Source organism: Euleptes europaea, chromosome 13 (assembly GCF_029931775.1).
Source record: "Euleptes europaea isolate rEulEur1 chromosome 13, rEulEur1.hap1, whole genome shotgun sequence".
In the NCBI taxonomy this organism is placed as follows: domain Eukaryota; kingdom Metazoa; phylum Chordata; class Lepidosauria; order Squamata; family Sphaerodactylidae; genus Euleptes; species Euleptes europaea.
Window position 1 is genome coordinate 43,525,547 of NC_079324.1, and position 18,380 is coordinate 43,543,926.

Genomic DNA, 18,380 nt, shown 5'->3' on the forward strand with positions numbered 1-18,380 from the left:
AAGTTGCACTCCCCTGTGGCCCAGAGGCCCTCCTCTCCTTTCATCTCTCAGCCCAGTGGCTTGCAGACTTCTGCATGGCCCTGGCAGGCACAGCTCTTGCAACTCCAGGAAACGATGGTCCCCTCTCCCCACAAAGACCTTGGAGTTTGGTTGGGTTTGGTAGGGGTCCTCTTGCTGCATATCCTACGGTGTCATTTGCTCCCCCTCCCTTTAATAGCAGCACCCTACCCGCCCCCCCCTTCACCTGTCAGGCTCAGATGGAGACCTCTCCTAGTCAGTGATGCACCAGGTGGGGGAAAGAACAAACAAATTCTGTCTGAGGCACAATCCATTGGTGAGTAGTGGGAGCTGGAAATGTGCTGGGATTTACTCTAGAGGGGGGAAGCGCTGGGCAATCAGATTAGGAACATCAACCTGCCTGCTCGGCTTCCTCAATTACCTCTAAATGCTTTTCTAATTGACTTAGCCTGCCCTGCAAGCACTTACCAGCAGCAAGGCTGTGCAACCATCCACGGGACATGCAAGCAAGCATGGCGAAGGGGGCAGGGGATTAGGAAGGCGATACGGGGGGGGGGGGCAGCTAGCAAATGCTCTCCATAGCCCAAATGCAAATAGGAGACTTCTGGCCCATGAATCATTGTGAAGAAGGGAATTTTGGCAGGTGTAAGAGAGAGAGAGCCTTCATCAGCCGAAGGTTGGTGAAACAGTGTAAAGTACCTGAGTCTTGCCTGCTTCTACATCATATTGCCCTGCCTGGTCCTTTAGTCTAGGAATGCCCGAAGGCCAGCCTATGCATTACACTACCTGCCAGGTGTATTCAGTGCAATTTCCCCACCCCTCCTGGCAATTGCCGTTGAGGAGGAGCAGAAGCAGAGACACTTGCTAAGTGATGGCCCTCATTCATTGGATTGCACTAGTCCATTGAACAGCTAGGACCTGGACCACATTTTTTTCCTGAACTAAAGCTAGGGCCATATGTTCACCTGAAAATGACCTACCTCCTGTGAAAAGGGTTAGGCCAGGCTGATGATCTGCTGTGACTTTGCTTTAGGGTGGTGACAAAATGCATCACCCTGGATGGAAAGAGACTGACGGGGATCATGCTGAGACACACCAGGCAGCCTGTCTGCATGCCAGCCTATGCGCTACTGGACCTTGGTAGTGCTGCATGGCTGAGCTGCCTGCTGCAGCCTGCATAGGAAGGGATGACCAGCCTCTGCTTGCTAGCTGGCTTTGTTTCTCAGAATCTGCCTGTAAAAAAGGGGCAGGATAGAGCCAGGATGAGAAGGTAGCGAGTGTGGCTAACTAGAAAACCAGGTCTGAAGGCTGATCCATTAAACTCTCATGGCTAAGCACCCGGTATGCTGCAAAAAAAACACAACAAATTCCACAAGTGCTGCTGTTTTTGTCCGTTACAGTGAAGATGACAGAGGCCCATGACACCACAAAGGTTTATAAATTTATTACAGCAGGAGCAGTCACGGGGAAAGAGATAGTCCATCAGATGCACGAGCAGGCCTGGAAACTCAGGAGGAGGCGGGGCCCGTGGCTCAGAGATGGATGGGAGCCTTGGAATCTGCAAGCGAGGAATCCGGGGTACAGGAAATGCTAGTGCTGAATTCCGTGGTCGGGGTCATCTTTGGGCACTTCGACATCTGGCCAGAGTTGGGAAAAAGGAGGGGCAGTTAGAGGCTGGACTTTGCAGATGGATGGGGTCCCAAACTGGCAACAGGGGAAGGCTCGGTGAGAAAGGAAGACCAGGTGAGCTAAAACTGGATTATGCCCCCTGCTCCTTCCATCCCTCAAGACCTAGGGTATGGTCTGCGCCCATCCCAGAGTGAGTTGTTGGGCATCTTGTGGTGGACAGAAAGGACTATTCTATGGAAGAGGACTGCTGTAGAATCATAAAAACAAAAGCAAAAACTTCCTGAAAACAGAAAAGTAATAAGTAGAGATTGGGCTAAACTAGACCATTCTTCTTAGTGAGGTGGGGATGCAGGGAATCATTACCATGCTAAAATGGTACTCTCCACCGTGAGAGAGAATTGATTGTGCCGTTGCACTCTCCTGATCAGGTCTAAAGCAGAGATTTTTCGAACTATTTGGGGTAACCTTCAGATTCCTTGCAAGGCCATCACAGAGCCCTCAATACTAGATAATGAGGGTTGCCAACCTCCAGCGGGTGGCTGGAGATCTGGGATTACAACTGATCTCCAGGCGACAGAGATCAGTTCACCTGGAGAAAATGGCTGCTTTGTAAGGTGGATGCTATGGCATTATACCCCACTGAAGTCCCCCCCAAACCCTGCCCTCCTCAGGCTCCACCCCCAAAATATCCAGGTATTTCCCAACCCAGAGCCGGCAACTTCACAGATAACTCTTGTGCTTTCTCTGCTTTTCCTGAAATGTGTATCTATGGAATGCCTTCCCAACAGAGTTGACAAGAGCCCCTAAACACATATGTGTTCTGTCCACACACACACAGACACCACCCAGATCCAGCATCATACAAAAACAAATTTAATGACTGGCCCAGTTCGGGGGGGGGCAGAGTGACCAGCACCCCTAATCCCCTACCCCACTGGTGGCCCCGCTTCCAGGCAGGTTCAAGCAGAGCAAAGAGACCCCCAGTGGCCTGGCCAGTACCCCATGAGAACTGTGTATGTAAACTAGACTCTTCTGCCATGTAGTGGGGTTCAATGGCTAGGGCTGCCAGCTCCGGGTTGGGAAATACTGGAGATTTTGGGGGCAGGGTCTGAGGAGGGTGGGGTTTGGAGAGGGGAGGGACTTCAATGTCATGGAATCCAATTGCCAAAGTGGCCATTTTCTCCAAGTGAACTAGTCTCTATCGGCTGGAGATCAATTGTAATAGCCAGAGATCTCCAGATACCACCTGGAGGTTGGCAACCCTATCAACAGCCAATATTTTGATGTGTAAAATGGTTCCCTGTTTGAAAGCCACTGGATTAAGGTTGCCAACCTCCAGATGCTAGCAGGAGATCTCCTGCTATTACAACTGATCTCCAGCCGATAGAGATCAATTCACCTGGAGAAAATGGCTGCATTGGAAATTAGACTCAATGGCATTGAAGTCCCTCCCCTCCCCAAACTCCACCCTCCTCAGGCTCTGCCTCAAAAACCTCCCACCAGTGGTGAAGAGGGACCTGGCAACCCTACACTGGATGCCAGGGGAACAGTGATGTTCTTGCACAGCTCTTGGAATCTGTGCAGAAGAAGTTCTCCATGGATGAAGATCCATGATAAATAGTGTGAGGTGGAGTGTTTGTTTTGGCCCCAAGGTGGGAAATCTAAAATATCTTGAGCCAGATTTCCTGGCATGCAAACAGCAGGTCTGTACCTGGTCAAACTTTCGAGCACTGTACACCTCATTCTTGTTCATGAAGGTCAATAAAATCCAGTCACAGAGGAAGGAGCCCTGGAGAGGAGGTACAAGAGGGCTAAATCAGCTCCTAGAAGGAAAAGCCTCCATCCCAGAACAAAGCAGCAACAGGGGCACCGATACTCACCACTCCCACTGATGTCAGGGCCGTGGCCAAGTTAATGATGGTGGGGATAAGGCTAAACTTGCCTGCCTGTTGAAAAGAGCAAGAGATCCCCATCAGCCTCAGCTAGGGTTGTCAACCTCCAAGTACTAGCTGGAGATCTCCTGCTATTACAACTGATCTCCAGCTGATATAGGTTAGTTCACCTCTATGGCATTGAAGCCCCTCCCTTCCCCAAACTCCGCCCTCCTCAGGCTCTGCCCCAAAAACCTCCCGCGGGTGGCAAAGAGAGACCTGGCAACCCTATGCCATCAGCACAGTGTAAACCCTGAGTCAAATGTTACCTCTGCAACCAGGGAGCCCTTGGAGCATAGGCCAGTCTCATAGAGGGTTTCCAGCTCTGGGATGGGAAATACCTGAAGATTTTGGAGGTGGAGCCTGAGGAGGGCAGGGTTTGGGGAGGGACTTCAATGGGGTATGATGCCATAGAGTCCAAAGTGGACATTTTCTCCAGGTGAACTGATCTCTGTCGCTTGGAGATCAGTTGTAATCCCAGGAAGTCTCCAGCTACCATCTGGAGGTTGGCAACCCTAGTCTCATACCACCCCAGAGCTGGGGAAATGGCAAGCCATTGAGGAAGGGGGATAGGAAAGGCCCATGCACCACTCACTTGCCCGTGCACAATCACATCGATGCGGATCCCATAGGCTTTGATCAAGGTGCGAGTGCTCTTCCCGCTGCACTGATAGTACTTGGCAAACCTGGATGCCAGAAGTGGGGTTAGGGGCAGATTGAAATAATTTCATTCTTACTGGCACCAAACAGCCTCCCCTGCACAGTCCTCGGTTCATGTTTGGCAGACAACAGACAGCTGACTTAGAAAATATTAATTCTTCCAACCAAGTATGTGCCTTAGGCTTTAAGAAATGACAGACCAAAGAAGACTGCTAACTGGGAAGGGAAGCTTTCATGGATCATTATTGATTATTAGAGGTTCCATGTTTTTCTTCCGCCGTCAGCCTGTTAAGGGACCTGTTTTGCATTAGATGTTTGATTACCTTTGGTCTTTATATTTGCAGCTGGAGGCAGCCATTATGCAGTCTTCTTTACAGAAGGGTCAAGGGTGCAACCCAATACCTGATGGGCAAGGCATCCATTTAGTATACGGGACCTTTTACTCAGGATGCAGATGAAGGCCCCCAAGTCCATGACCCAAAATCTCCCCTCTCCCCTTTTTAACAGCCAGCCTAATGAATTCTGGAGAACTCAAAAGCCTGCACAGTGTTTTGTGTCACTCTGACTGATCTTAAATGAAAGGTATTCCATATATTTGGTCTTCATATTAGCACAACTACCTGGAACCTCCCCTGCTACAGAGGCAGTAGAATTTCCTGCCTCTAGAGGAGGCTCCTGCTGCATCTTTACCCAAATCTTAATCAAGATTCTATGACTTTAGGCAGATCATGAGAGGGAGGGCATCTTCTGGGCATGGAGTAGGGGTCACTGGGAGTGCAAGGGGGAGGTAGTTGTGAATTCCCTGCATTGTGCAGGGGGCTGGACTAGATGACCCTGGTGGTCCCTTCCAATTCTATGATTCTAGGCATACGCAGAACAGTGACTCATGCAGAAGCATATAATCACATGCATGCACCAACAATAATAAAACACAGAGGAAGACATTGCAATATCATTTTCCCCCAGGGCAACAAAATGTCTTGAGCAGACCCTACCGGAGAGGATGTTGTTACCTGTAATTGTAGCCAGAGGATGCCTGAGCCCACTTGGGGTCAAGCCTACGGAAGGAGTACCGAGGATTACATGCTGAATCCGGCAGGTCCAGGTTACAATTCCAGTTGATGATAACTCCAATCACACCACCCTATGAAAAGAAAGTGGGCGAAGGATCAGCCACGACAAAGCTGTCTTCCAAATACCAGGCCCCTGTGGAGCAATGAGTTTTCAGCACCCTAACCAAGGAAGAAAGAGCCCCATGGTGTAGCGTGGTAAGCTGCAGTACTGTAGTCAAAAGCTCTGCTCACGACCTGAGTTCAAGGTTGACTCAGCCTTCCATCCTTCCGAGGTCAGTAAAATGAGTACCCAGTTTTCTGGGGGTAAAGCGTAGACAACTGGGGAAGACAACTGCAAACCACCCTGTAAACAGTCTGCCTCATAAACGTCGGGATGGGACGTCACCTCATGGGTCAGTACTGACCCAGAGCTTGCACAGGGGACTACCTTTACCTTTTTAACCAAAAAAAAGATAGCACAGTCATGGTTGGAAGAAAATGGAATGTCATTATTCTAGGGTCTGTAATCGATACGACCCACCAAGAACATGTTGCAATATTCATTTCCTTATCAGCCTTTCTGAAAAAAACACATCTGCATTCAGGTGCCATTTATGCATGGATGCCTATTGCCTCACAATGGTTCCATGAATCCTGGGGCGTGGAGCAGGAAGCAGAGCCCAGGGCACAAGGAGAACATGTGGCTAAAGAGAAATGCCTCTACCAAGAAACAAATGAAGAACTGGACCAGAACGTTGCTGTAGTTGGTGACGTTATCCTTTGCAGCTGAGCACAGGAATTCCGATAATGTTTAGTGCACCTGCAGCCCCAGAGGGCAAATAATGGCTCCCTTCTGCTTTTGGCTTGAGGAAACAGCACAGGGGGAGGCTGAAGCCCCTCCATCACTTGTCCCATGGTCCCATTCCAAACTGGGTCCTGTAGAGCTTGGGGAAATAAGTCCCCCATTGCTGCAGTCTGGCTGCAAGGAAGGCGAGTCAGATCAAGAGAGCCCTACCCCAATTTGTTGACCGGCATCTCATGAAATTCAGGTGGGCTTTCCCTTTTCTAAGTTTTTGGCAGAAAGAGCCAACATTTTATAAGCTTCTGCTCAACCATAAGGACTGCTTTAAACAAAGGCTTTACACAAGCCACTGAATATGTCCTGGTTAAGCAGAACTGACCATGATAATTGTTAGGCGTCTGTTCCCTGGTCCTTTCTGTAAAGCCACTGACAATTGTAAAACCAGGTAGTAGAAAGCTGGGCCAATCCATGCCACATTAGTGCCTCAGCTGAGAAACTCAAACAGAACTCACGTTCGTTAGCACAAGCCAGCAAATGGGGTTCTCCTGCACATCTGATTATATTAATCTGTATATTATTAATAATATTATTAATATATATTATGGTTTTAATAGTTTGTGTATAGATGTGTAACGTCATTTTTGGTCATGTCATGAGACGACAAGAGTCACTGGAAAAGACAGTCATGCTAGGAAAAGTTGAGGGCAGCAGGAAAAGAGGAAGACCCAACAAGAGATGGATTGACTAAATAAAGGAAGCCACAGCCTTCAATTTGCAAGATCTGAGCAAGGCTGTCAAAGATAGGACCTCTTAGAGGACTTTCATTCATAGGGTCGCCATGAGTCGGAAGCGACTTGACGGCACTTAACACACACACATAGATGTGTTTGGTTTTATTGTATCATTTGTTGTAACCCATCCTGAGCCTGGCTTGCCAAGGATTGAGGGTGGGCTAGAAGTCTAAAACAATAAAAAATAAACCTTGTGGAAATAATGGGACCAGCAGATACCGTATTTTTCGCTCCATAGGACGCACCGCTCCATAAGACGCACCTAGTTTTTAGAGGAGGAAAACAAGAAAAAATCTTGTTTTCCTCCTCTAAAAACACGGGCAGGGAGCGGGCGCGCGGGCGCGCCAAGTGCTCAGAGCGGGCGGGGAGGAGGCGGGCGGGCGGGCGCTCCAAGAGCTCAGAGCGAGCTGGGAGGAGCCGGGCGGGAGGCGCGCCAAGTGCTCAGAGCGGGCGGGGAGGAGGCGGGCGGGCGCTCCAAGAGCTCAGAGCGAGCTGGGAGGAGCCGGGCGGGAGAGGCGCGCCAAGCGCTCAGAGCGGGCGGGGAGGAGGTGGGCGGGCGCCCCAAGCCGCCCCCCCCTCCGCTTCCCAGCTGGGAGGCGAGCAAGCGCACAGAGCGGGCTGGGCGGGCGCACAGAGCCGGCTGGGCGCGCTGGAACGGCGCGAGGCAGCTTTCCCTGGCTGCCTCCCAGTGCGCCCAGCCGGCTCTGTGTGCACATTCGCTCTATAAGATGCACCCACATTTCCCCTCACTTTTGAGAAGGAAAAAAGTGAGTCTTATGGAGCGAAAAATACGGTACCTGGTCCAGGCCCCACAGAAACCCAAGCCATGATGGAAAACTGAGGTTTGCACTATGGAGTGTGGAAAACTGAGGTTTGCATCAGTCGCTGGTGAGGCAGGCTAGTGGAAGCAGCTAACGTGCCCAAGCCTGTTACATTTGGGGGTTGGGAACTTAACAGTGCATTCCTAAGGAGAGATACTCCAGTTTAAGCCCATACATTTCAGTGGCCTTAGAATGGAGTAACTCTCCTTAGGAATGCACAGTTAGTCAACTTGATGCTGTTATGGAATTCACATTACATAAGACGAGCCGTTGTCCCCTTATAATCCTCTCTCTACCTGCAAATCTGAAAACAAACCAATTGTTATAAAGATGTGTTTCCGGCACATACGCTCTGTGCCTCACTCACCTTCTCTTCCAAAGATCTTGCAAAGACTTCTCACATACATGCTGGAAGAAAGCATCTGAACCTCACTGGGTTAAGTAATAGCTTCGAGCCCAGCTGCTAGGCCCATAAGAGCTAATCCCGAAACCCCTTGACCGGCTTCTTCTGTCAATTACAAAGCTTGGAGCTGCCAGTATGGCTGAGAGATCGGCTTTACTGAAGCAACTGATAATATACTCATTCCCCAGGGAGCTATTAGGGCTGATTGATGTGCAAAGAAAGGCAATTAAAGGCCAGCCAGCTACCCGGAATTGGCAGATGCAACCGCCTTGGCTGGCAGAGGCCATGGCTTAGAAGCTGTATCCCTGGCTGGGAATTGAACGGAGACCAGTGTCAACAGGAGTGGGCTATTCTGCAGGGAAGGCGACAGCCTCAAACCAATCCACAAAGCTTGGGACAAAATTCTAAGTAGGGTTGCCAGGTCCCTCTTTGCCACCAGCAGGAGGTTTGGGGGTTGGAGCCTGAGGAGGGCAGGGTTTGGGGAAGGGCAGGACTTCAATGCCATAGAGTCCAATTGCCAAAGCAGCCATTTTCTCCAGATCATTTGATCTCTATCGGCTGGAGATCAGTTGTAATGGCAAGAGATCGCCAGCTGGTACCTGGAGTTGGCAACCCTAATTCTAAATTTGGGGGTGGGGGGAAATGTTCAGTGCTCTGGGATGGATCCTGATGGTAGCCCCTGAACCATGATCACCATCATTTACTTATTGATCATGCCAACTTTCCTGCAAGGAGCTCAGCAGAGTGAATATGCCCCTCCTCCTCTGTTCTACCTTCACAACAACCCTGTAAGATAGGTTAGGCTGAAACAGTGAAAGTGACTTGTCCCAAGGTAATTCAGTTGCCTGGGAGACCGACAGGTGGGCTTATAAGTATAATCAACAAAGTTAGGTAATTTCTGCCCCCTACACCTCTCCAAAAACTGAAATCTATGTAGAATGAGAGGGAGAGTGATAAAACAAAAGTCTGGTAGCATCATAAAGACTAACTACGTTTATTTCAACATGAGCTTTCGGGCGTGAGTTTTCGCCTCCTCCTTCAGATAGATTTGTGAAAGGGAAAGAGAGGACGAGTGGTGTAGTGTTAAAGAGCAGTGAACTCCAATCTGGAGAACCGGATTTGATTCCCCACTCCTCCACATGGGTGGCAGACTCTAATCTGGCAAACAGGGTGGGTTTCCCCACTCCTCCACATAAAGCCTGCTGGGTTACCTTGGGCCAGTCACAGTTCTCTCCGAACTCTCTCAGCCTCACCTACCGGACAAGGTGTCTGTTGTGGGGAGAGGAAGGGAAGGCGATTGTAAATGGTTTGATTCTCCTTAAAAGGAAGAGAAAGTCAGCATATAAAAACCAACTCTTCTTCTTCTTATGGGGAAAGGGTGAGGAGCCACGGCTTGGTGTGAATTACACCAAGAGTCTTTCAAGTGCAAATCTCAATGTAAGGGGGGAAGCGAGGAGTTGATGTAGAAAGGCTAGGCATGAGTCCCATAATAAATTAACAGAATCAGCAGTTACACATACTAGATGGTGAGAGAGGTCAAAAGTTTGAACAGCGAAGCTAATAGTTTATGTGACATTAACTGATATTGGTACAAGGTTATAGTCCGATAAGCATGTTCTACCGGGTGTTTGGGGCTGGACCGTTGGAGGAATATTTTAGCTGCCAAAAGCAGCCACAGGGGGAGGGAATATGGATTGGGGCTGCAACACAGATGAAAGGGGAATTAATCCTTCCTCCCTCCCTCCTCCAGCACAATCACCTCTCTTGGAAATCCTCTCTCTGAGTTACTTCAACCTCCACGATGGGAAAAAAGGCACAATGCAGCTACCTGTCTTTTTCCTCTCCAAGGAATAAAGCTACCAGGGAGGAGTTGGATTGGGAAACAGTGCAGGGTCACATCAAAGACCATTGCTCTAATCTGTAACCCCTCCCCCAGAGCTGCTCCTTCAACCATTGTGCCATTGCCTTCCTCTGCATAGCGACCCTGATATTCCTTGGTGGTCTTCCATCCAAGTACTAACCTGGGCTGACCCTGCTTAGCTTCTGAGATCTGACAAGATCAGGCTAGCCTGGGCCATCCAGGTCAGGGTGGAGGGAGTATGTACTGGAGTGTGTTTTTTTAAAGGCATTTGTTATGAAAAACCAGTCATCTCCCAGACTTTCTTTAGCACCTTTTGCAAGCAATGTGCCTCAAGGATTTAAAGGAACTGATCCTACAAATGTGTCCCCCAGCTTAAGGAGGCATGTAACGTATCCTCCAGAAGGAGTGGTGAAGCTTGGTTGCAGCTCAAACAATAGAACCGGTTCTGATATTCAGAGGTACACCGCCTCAGCAAATGGAGGTGCCACACTATACTTATCCTCCTGCATAAATTTGTTTAATTTTTATCCTAAACTGTCTAAAATTAGCAGCCACCTTGGGGTAGTGCGAGTGAACTCGGCCAGAAAGAGGGGCAACTCCAATGAGCAACGAATACCGTTTCTGCTAGCTCGGTGAAGTTCTCGCCTGCCTGCTCCACAATGAAGCCCAGCTTGAAGATGGGGCAGTAGAGATCTGTGGTCTCGTTGAAGGTGCAGTTCCTCAGGTAGCCATCTTTGTTTTCCTTGATGTTGCCTCTTGGGGGGAGACGGAGTGAGGATTAGAAAACTCGATACTGATCCGAAGGGCCCATTCACACAAACATTTTGGCACTGTTAATGAGGACTGAAGGAAGCCAATTTACCACTCCACAGTCAATCTGTCAACATTTGTCCAAGACACCACCCACCTCTAGTTTTCAAACCAGCCTCCTTCACATTGGGTAACCTTGACCAGGCACCCTACCCCTAGACCTGTTGTGATTGAGAAACCACATTCAGACATGCAGGCTACACGCATACCCACAGAAGCAGCTTCCCAATGGCCCCTCCTTTCCTGCCTCTTGCATAGCACCAAACATGCACATAGATTCCATTGTCTGCTAACGGAAGGCTCCGATAGCCTTCACACACACCCCATCCCCTTCCTTTAAGTTTTGTTTCTCCTCACTGCTAGGGAACAATAGAGTTCTGTTCGGAAATGTAGCAATGCCCACCCACTCTGTAGAAAGTAATGACGTTGCAGTGACAAGCTGCATCGTATGTTATTGGAATGTGAAATGTCTATATAACCTCTTGCATTGCCCCTCCCTTGGTGTGACCGGACTGCAGAGCTCATCGTCTGCTTTCTGGGATCACCCGGTTTCTGACATATTGGCCAATAAAGCAAGCCGTGACAGCTCAACCCAACCTCCTGTCCTCATTTACTATTGGACTCTATGTTAATGGGGATTCCCATCACATCAGACCTCTCCCACAGGAAGCAGCCCCAGTCCCCAGACACTTGGAAGTTCTTACTTGGAAAAGCGGAAGCGAGGGAAATGAATGTTATTCTTGATGAGGATGGTGAACTCTGGTGCCATCTTCCCCAGCTCCTCACTAGCAAACGAAAAACAACAGATATTAAGTAAGCAGCAGAGCTAGAAAGGGCCACACGGACTTCCTTCCTGGCCCTAAAAGCTTGGCTCCTTGCTGCTATTGAGAATATTTGCAAACCTGGCTCTTCATTTTGCTTGGATGGGTATGGGAGATAGAACCCAAGAGACGCTAAAACTGAATTCAGATGTCACCCCCAGGTCACAGAGTTGGAGCTGCAAAGTGGCACTGAAAAAAACCTCGATGCTCCTATTGCAGTTGACTCTCACGGGAGCGCCCAGACCAGATTTCCAAGCAGACTCCATTTGCTGCACTATCTGTGGTTGTATCAATTAACTGTGGATTAAATTAACTGTGGTTATTTTTGACATCTGCATGGACCTAAGCAACCAGCTCTCACCGGGCAAACTGACATTCGAAATGGCTGTCTCCCTTCAGGGGATCCCTAGCCTCCACCAACACCCCCAACACCCCTTCATACTAAATCCCCCAGTAGACACTTACCGCTCAGAAAGCCCCAATAAAGTGAACAGGGGTTTCACAGAAGCTTGGTAGTCAAGCTACTCTAGAGCAGTGCTTCCCAAACTTTTCGAGCCACCGCCCCATTGGTTCCATAAACTCAACCCCAGCGCCCCCTACCCTACCCTATAAAAAGCATCATTCAAAGTACAGATTTGCATGACTCACTAAAGAAGATAATAACAATAAAATTTCAAAACAGTAACAATTAACTTCACATCTATTCAAAATCAAATTAAAAACCTTTTAGTTGAAATTTATTCAACAAAACTGATGAACTTGATCCAGTGGTACCAGCTCTTCAAAGTCTGGAAAAAAATTCTGATAGTTTCCACCAAACTATGGCTCCATTGTAAATTAGTGAACAACACAGTTGAAGGGGCCCACCTCTAGAGCATCCCCCCCCCCGCTGCCCTCTTGCCTCTTAGTGTCCCCCTAGGTAATCCCACTGCCCCCAGGGGGTAGTACCGCCCACTTTGGGAACCACTGCACTAGAGAAAGGAGCCCAAACAGACCCCTGTCTTCTAAATACAGTTCTGCCCCAGTCATGTCTAAAGTGGGTGAGCTTCAATTCAAAGCACCAAAGAGGCATCCCGCTGTTGATTCCACGCCATCAGCCTCTCCACCCTAATGTTTTTCTCGTGTATGTGCTCACTTCTGTTATCGGAGACCCGTGGAGGGGAGGCTGGCTAGGAGAGCCCTTTAGTGCTCTCAACTGCACAGTGGGAGTAAGAACAGGGTGGTAGAGGAAGGGGCCAGCATCCTCTACCTGAGTGCTCTTTTGTCCCTTCAAATCACATGATTGGGGCAGATCCACACTGGAAGACACAAGTCTGCCAATGTCATGTGTAATTTGGGCTCAAGAGCCAAAGGTGATGAGCTAGAGGCACTGCTGTCCATAAGGTACGCACACGTTTATTTTGTCCTGCTGTTGCCCACGGTCAAGCAGGTTTTTGAAATGAAAACCTGCCTGCTGGAGGTAACAGTGAACTAAGTCTATACATCACAGGCTACCAAGTTTCTCTCATGACAATCTCAACTTTCTTTCAAAGTCCCGTCTGCCTCCAGTGGAACAAACTTTTCAATGCACTTCTCATAAGAACATAAGAATATAAGAAAGGCCCTACTGGATCAGACCAAGGCCCATCAAGTCCAGCAGTCTGTTCACACAGTGGCCAACCAGGTGCCTCTAGGAAGCCCCCAAACAAGACGACTGCAGCAGCACCATCCTGCCTGTGTTCCACAGCACCTAAGATAATAGGCATGTTCCTCTGGTACTAGAGAGAATAGGCATGCAGCATGACTAGTATCCATTTTAACTAATAGCCATGAATACCCCTTCTCATTGGCAGAGTGGCTCAGAATCAAGTATCAGTTGGAAAGGAACTTCTGCTCCCATTTAGTCCACCCAGAATTCCCTGCTCCTCCTCTCATTACCTGGCAGCTGCTCCATTCTCCACTGGACACCAGGCCATAATCTCACAGGTCTTATTAGCAGGGACACAGCGGCCCGTCTTCTCTCCTACAGGGAAGGAAAGACAGGTACACAGATGGAAGCGGACTGTCCCACAGCCTTCTTAGCCCAGAAGGCGTTGTTGTGCCTTTCTTGCAAACAGGGGTTGAGTCTGAAGGGACCGTGACGTCCCCAAATCCACCTAGTGAATCTGTAGAAGAGGCATCAGGGTTGAACCCAGGATTTCCCAGCCGTCCCTCTTAGCTGCTATGTTACGGCAGATCTTGAGGTGGTCGTGCCGTTACTCACCATTCCCCAGCATGTCCATCTCACCCATGACACAGTCACTATCGGAGTGGCACGTGGCACTGCGCACCTTCATGCTCTGTGGAGGGCAGGTGTGAGAGAACAGTAAGAAGCGAGCGAAGAACTGTTGTGTTTCAGGCAGGGCTGGATTTAGGTTTGATGAGGCCCTAAGCTCATTGAAGGTAATGGGGCCCTTTATATGTCCAGCTGTCCTTTGTCAACAACAAATTGTCGTTGTTTTTTGTGTTGAATATATGCTATATGGTAATTTATGGACCCAATAGGTATCTAAAGCCATTTGCACGTAACAAAATATGTATTTTATCAAAGTAATTGTTGAACTGAAATACAATTAAGAAGACGGGGCCCATTACTTACATCATAGGAGCCTACACAACACAAAACACTGTTGCTGTATGTAGGTTTTATTTTATTTGTTTTTTATCTTACATTTTGGAAATGCACATCCAGGTTTTTTTTTTCTTTCAATTTTTTTTGGGGGGCCAAGAGAGTGGGGCTCTAAACTATAGCTTGTTTAGGTTATACGTAAATCTGGCACTGGTTTCAGGAGCAGGAATAGGCATTCCACCATGGCCTCTGGTTTGTACATCTACTCCAGTTACAAAATTTCTCTGATAAACAGCTGGGCTTTTTCTTAGCTCCCATTGATTTCAACGGGATTTGTGAAGGCAAAACTTCATGGTGGATGAAGCATACAGCTGATGTGCCTTTTGACATAGTTCTGCCTGAAATGACTAAAAGAAGCCGCTTCTTTATTCTTTTCCCCACCTAAATTATATTGAATACAAACAATTACCCTCTGTACCAGAATACAACCAAATCCCTTTGATGCAGTCTGGAAAAGAAGTGGAGATCTGTTAAAAGAAGCCTCTTCTCCCCCTCAGAAGAGAAATTTAAAAAATTGGCACAGCGTGCACACCATCAAATTAAAACATTAAGTAGTGGCAGGGGAAAGTTCAGAAAATGAATGAGGAAGCCAGACTAATGAGTACATACTAGGAAGTTTTGTCCATAGAAATTGTAGGACAGTTAGTGCATTTCTAAGGAGGCACTAACTTTCAGACAACGGGACCAGGAAGTAGAAAACCAAATGAGGGTAGGAAATGGGACAAGGTGTGAACTTCACATCAGCTTCGTTCGGCTCTCCTACCTCAGGGCAGGTCTTCTGGGTCTGTGAAGGGGTGACTTGGACACGGGTGATGATACTGAATACGCTCCCTCCCTACAAAGAGAATAGAGGGTGAGGGGAGAAGACACCCAACCAACCTTTTTGAATGTGTGAGTTGGCCGCTTCATGAGTGGGGGTGATGCCACTGATTCAGTTAACCCAGCTTCAGCCTGCCCAAGTACACCATATACTGATCTTAGCAATGGCCCACTTCCTACAATGAGGCTACTGAATGCCACCAATAGATCCTACCAAAATGCTCTGCCCCCTCCCGCACCGGGGTGGACGCAGGTCCCATCCCTTCCTCTCTCTTGGGGGATGGATAAAGGGAGAGGGAGAAAACAAAACTAACTTGTGACACCCATTCAAGGTATACAGACTGAGGTAAAGTTTCATGCAATGTGTGTGTGTGTGTGTGTGTGTGTGTGTGTGTGTGTTAAAGTGCAGTCAAATCGTTTCCGACTCATGGCGACCCTATGAATGAAAGTCCTCCAAAATGTCCTATCTTTGACAGCCTTGCTCAGATCTTGCAAACTGAGGGCCGTGGCTTCCTTTATTGAATCAACCCATCTCTTGTTGGGTCTTCCTCTTTTCCTGCTGCCCTCAACTATTCCTAGCATGACTGTGTTTTCCAGTGACTCTTGTCATCTCATGACGTGACCAAAACATGATAGCCTCAGTTTAGTCATTTTAGCTTCTAGGGTCAGTTCAGGCTTGATTTGATCTATAACCCACTGATTTTTTTTTTTTTGGCGGTCCAGGGTATCCGTAACACTCATGCAAGAGTGGTCCTATACCTTCTAGAGCACTGGTCTTCACCTGATGGATCAGGACCCCAAACTGGATCACCTGAGGTAGATCATCATCACACCAGGGCCACATCTGCTATTTTCTTTTGCCTTTTTAGATTTTTTTTATGTCAGTGGTCAGAGTACTGGACTTAGTCAGGGGAGACCCAGATTCAAATTCCCATTTGCCATGAAACCTACTGAGAGATCTTGGACAAGTCATTTCCTCTCAGCCTAACCTACCCCATAAGGTTGTTGTGAGAATATGTGGAGGAAGAGAGAACCACGTGTGCCACCCTGAGTTCCTTGGAGTAAGGGTGGGATTAAAATGGATTAAGTATCCATTAAGGATGAAGGGCGGAGTATAAATCGAAAAATAAAATAAAAACAGACAGTTGAGGGATATGAAGAGAAAGTGTGTAGGTGGGTGGGGGAGACAAGCAAGAAGATAGACCTGTACAGTAAAAAAATGGCTAAGAGGATTCCATGTAGCAAGGTGCATCCAGGATGTAAAAGAGATGAAAGCTATTGGTCTAACCCTGTGCACTCTTACATGAAAGTAAACCCATTACACATAATGGGACTCCCAAGCACTCATGCATAGATTCATGCTGCATAGCTACAAGACACCCCAACCCACCAACGGCTTTGCAAGGCCTCAGGCAAGATTCTTTCCTAACTTTGCCCAGAATCTTTTACATAACCCTGAAGGGTCTGCCCTTGGGCTCAACCACTGGCCTTAGGCTTTTGGGTGCATCTTCCCTGCCTGTAAGGGAGCGCCTCTCATGTTCTCCTCACCTCTGGTGGCTTCACGTACTCCTCCACATCCCAAACCTTATGTTGTGATCGGGTGACTCCCTTCACCTTGGTGATGACCGAGCTCTCGGGGCCCGACTCGCTCTCCTGGTAACCCTTCTGGATGATGAACACATACCTGTGATGGATGAGACTTTTTTAAAAAAAATGAGGAGACAGGTATCTTCCCCCTTCATGCCAGACTTGTAGGGAGACTGCATGTAATCGGTCACAGCTAGCCAATGCAGAAGGCTCTCTGTACATGCTCCAACTCTGACCCAGCCAACCTTTCAGTCTCAAAGGGGTAGGGGGGCGGATCTCTACTAATGCACAAAATGGGAGAATTGTAATAGAGTCCAAAGCCAAAGTCTGAAATACACTCTGGGGTTTAACGATATGGAACCTCCTGCTAAAATCAAGCGCTGAACCAAGTTCTTGGATTCATCTACCGGGGAGAGTTATTGGAATACAGAAGCATAGAGAATTGGTTCAATTTGGGCAAGATCAGTCAGCAGAATAGAAAACGTCTGTTTAATATTCTTGTTTCTTCTGCTAGCATTACAGAGTATGAAAAAGCAATGCCGGGAGATTGTCCAAACTGAACAGAATGCAAATTATATTAATGGCCCATTTCACACTTTCAAAAGTGAAGCCCTGGAACTGAATATGAGCTGTGAAGCAAGACTCTGGATAAAATGAAGCCGTTTGAAATGTTAGTATAATGAGGATGGGAAGACTGAACCAGGCCATTGGTTTATGCTAGGTGTCTCCCAAAGTTAGCTTCCTGAGATCATTTACCTGGAGATACCAGGGACTGAACCTGGGACCTTCCAAATTGTGGCCTCATCTCCTTAGGTATAAAGCATCAAACTGACAAATGGCAGCAGTACGTCTTTTGGCTTTGGCAGTGCCATCAGATCGACTTGAGAACCAGACCTCACAACCTGGCTCAGTTTAAGTGCAGGAATTTGAAATTGTACATATTTTTCACATTTTGTAAAGCAGATCTGTTACAGCAACATGCTTTTGGTTGGTATTTTAACTTTAATAGTGAAAAATTGGTGGTTATAGAGGGTACATCACTAGAGGTCACCACATACCTTATTTATATAAAAACAAGTCTACCTAAATTAAAATACATAATTTAAACAGTAAGTTCCTTGTGGGCAGAGACTTCTCTCTTTTGCTTAGGTGACTATGAGCAGCACCATGTTACACTGACTATGTAACCCAAATTCGCACACACACACACACACACACACACACACACACACACACACACAAATATATCCATACATCCTGTCTTCCTCTGATAAATACTGATTTACCCCACTTGTGTGTGTGTGTAAAGTGCCGTCAAGTCGCAGCCGGCTTATGGCGACCCCTTTTTCGGGGTTTTCATCGCAAGAGACTAACAGAGGTGGTTTGCCAGTGCCTTCCTCTGCCCAGCAACCCTGGACTTCCTTGGTGGTCTCCCATCCAAATACTAACCAGGGCTGACCCTGCTTAGCTTCTGAGATCTGACGAGATCAGGCTAGCCTTAGGTGAAGCTAAAAATGGAGGTGTGAGCTGCCTATGAAGAATAGTTCCAGACGCGCATCTCACCTCTGCCCATTGAGGATTTCATGGGAACACTTACCAAATAAAATAGACCAGGATAAGTAGCTGGACCAGTCTGTAGATCACTCCCAGCTGCCGATTCTTCACGATAATCACCTTGGAGGTTTCATAGTTCCAGAACTCCCAGAAGAAATCCCAGCAGCCCATCAT

The 18,380-nt window shown here is 47.9% G+C and overlaps 1 protein-coding gene across 1 annotated transcript; it reads right to left on the minus strand.

Annotated features, from left to right (window-relative positions):
• Positions 1-1,504: 1,504 nt before the first annotated feature.
• Positions 1,505-18,380, minus strand: P2RX2 (purinergic receptor P2X 2). Its single transcript, XM_056859585.1, has 12 exons — positions 18,250-18,380; positions 16,614-16,749; positions 15,010-15,081; positions 13,842-13,917; positions 13,517-13,601; positions 11,483-11,563; positions 10,585-10,723; positions 5,252-5,382; positions 4,174-4,264; positions 3,528-3,593; positions 3,359-3,436; positions 1,505-1,655 (listed from the first exon to the last, which is right to left on the minus strand). Exons 1-12 carry the CDS (start codon positions 18,378-18,380, stop codon positions 1,551-1,553), a joined length of 1,191 nt encoding a protein of 396 aa, XP_056715563.1. The 3' UTR covers positions 1,505-1,550.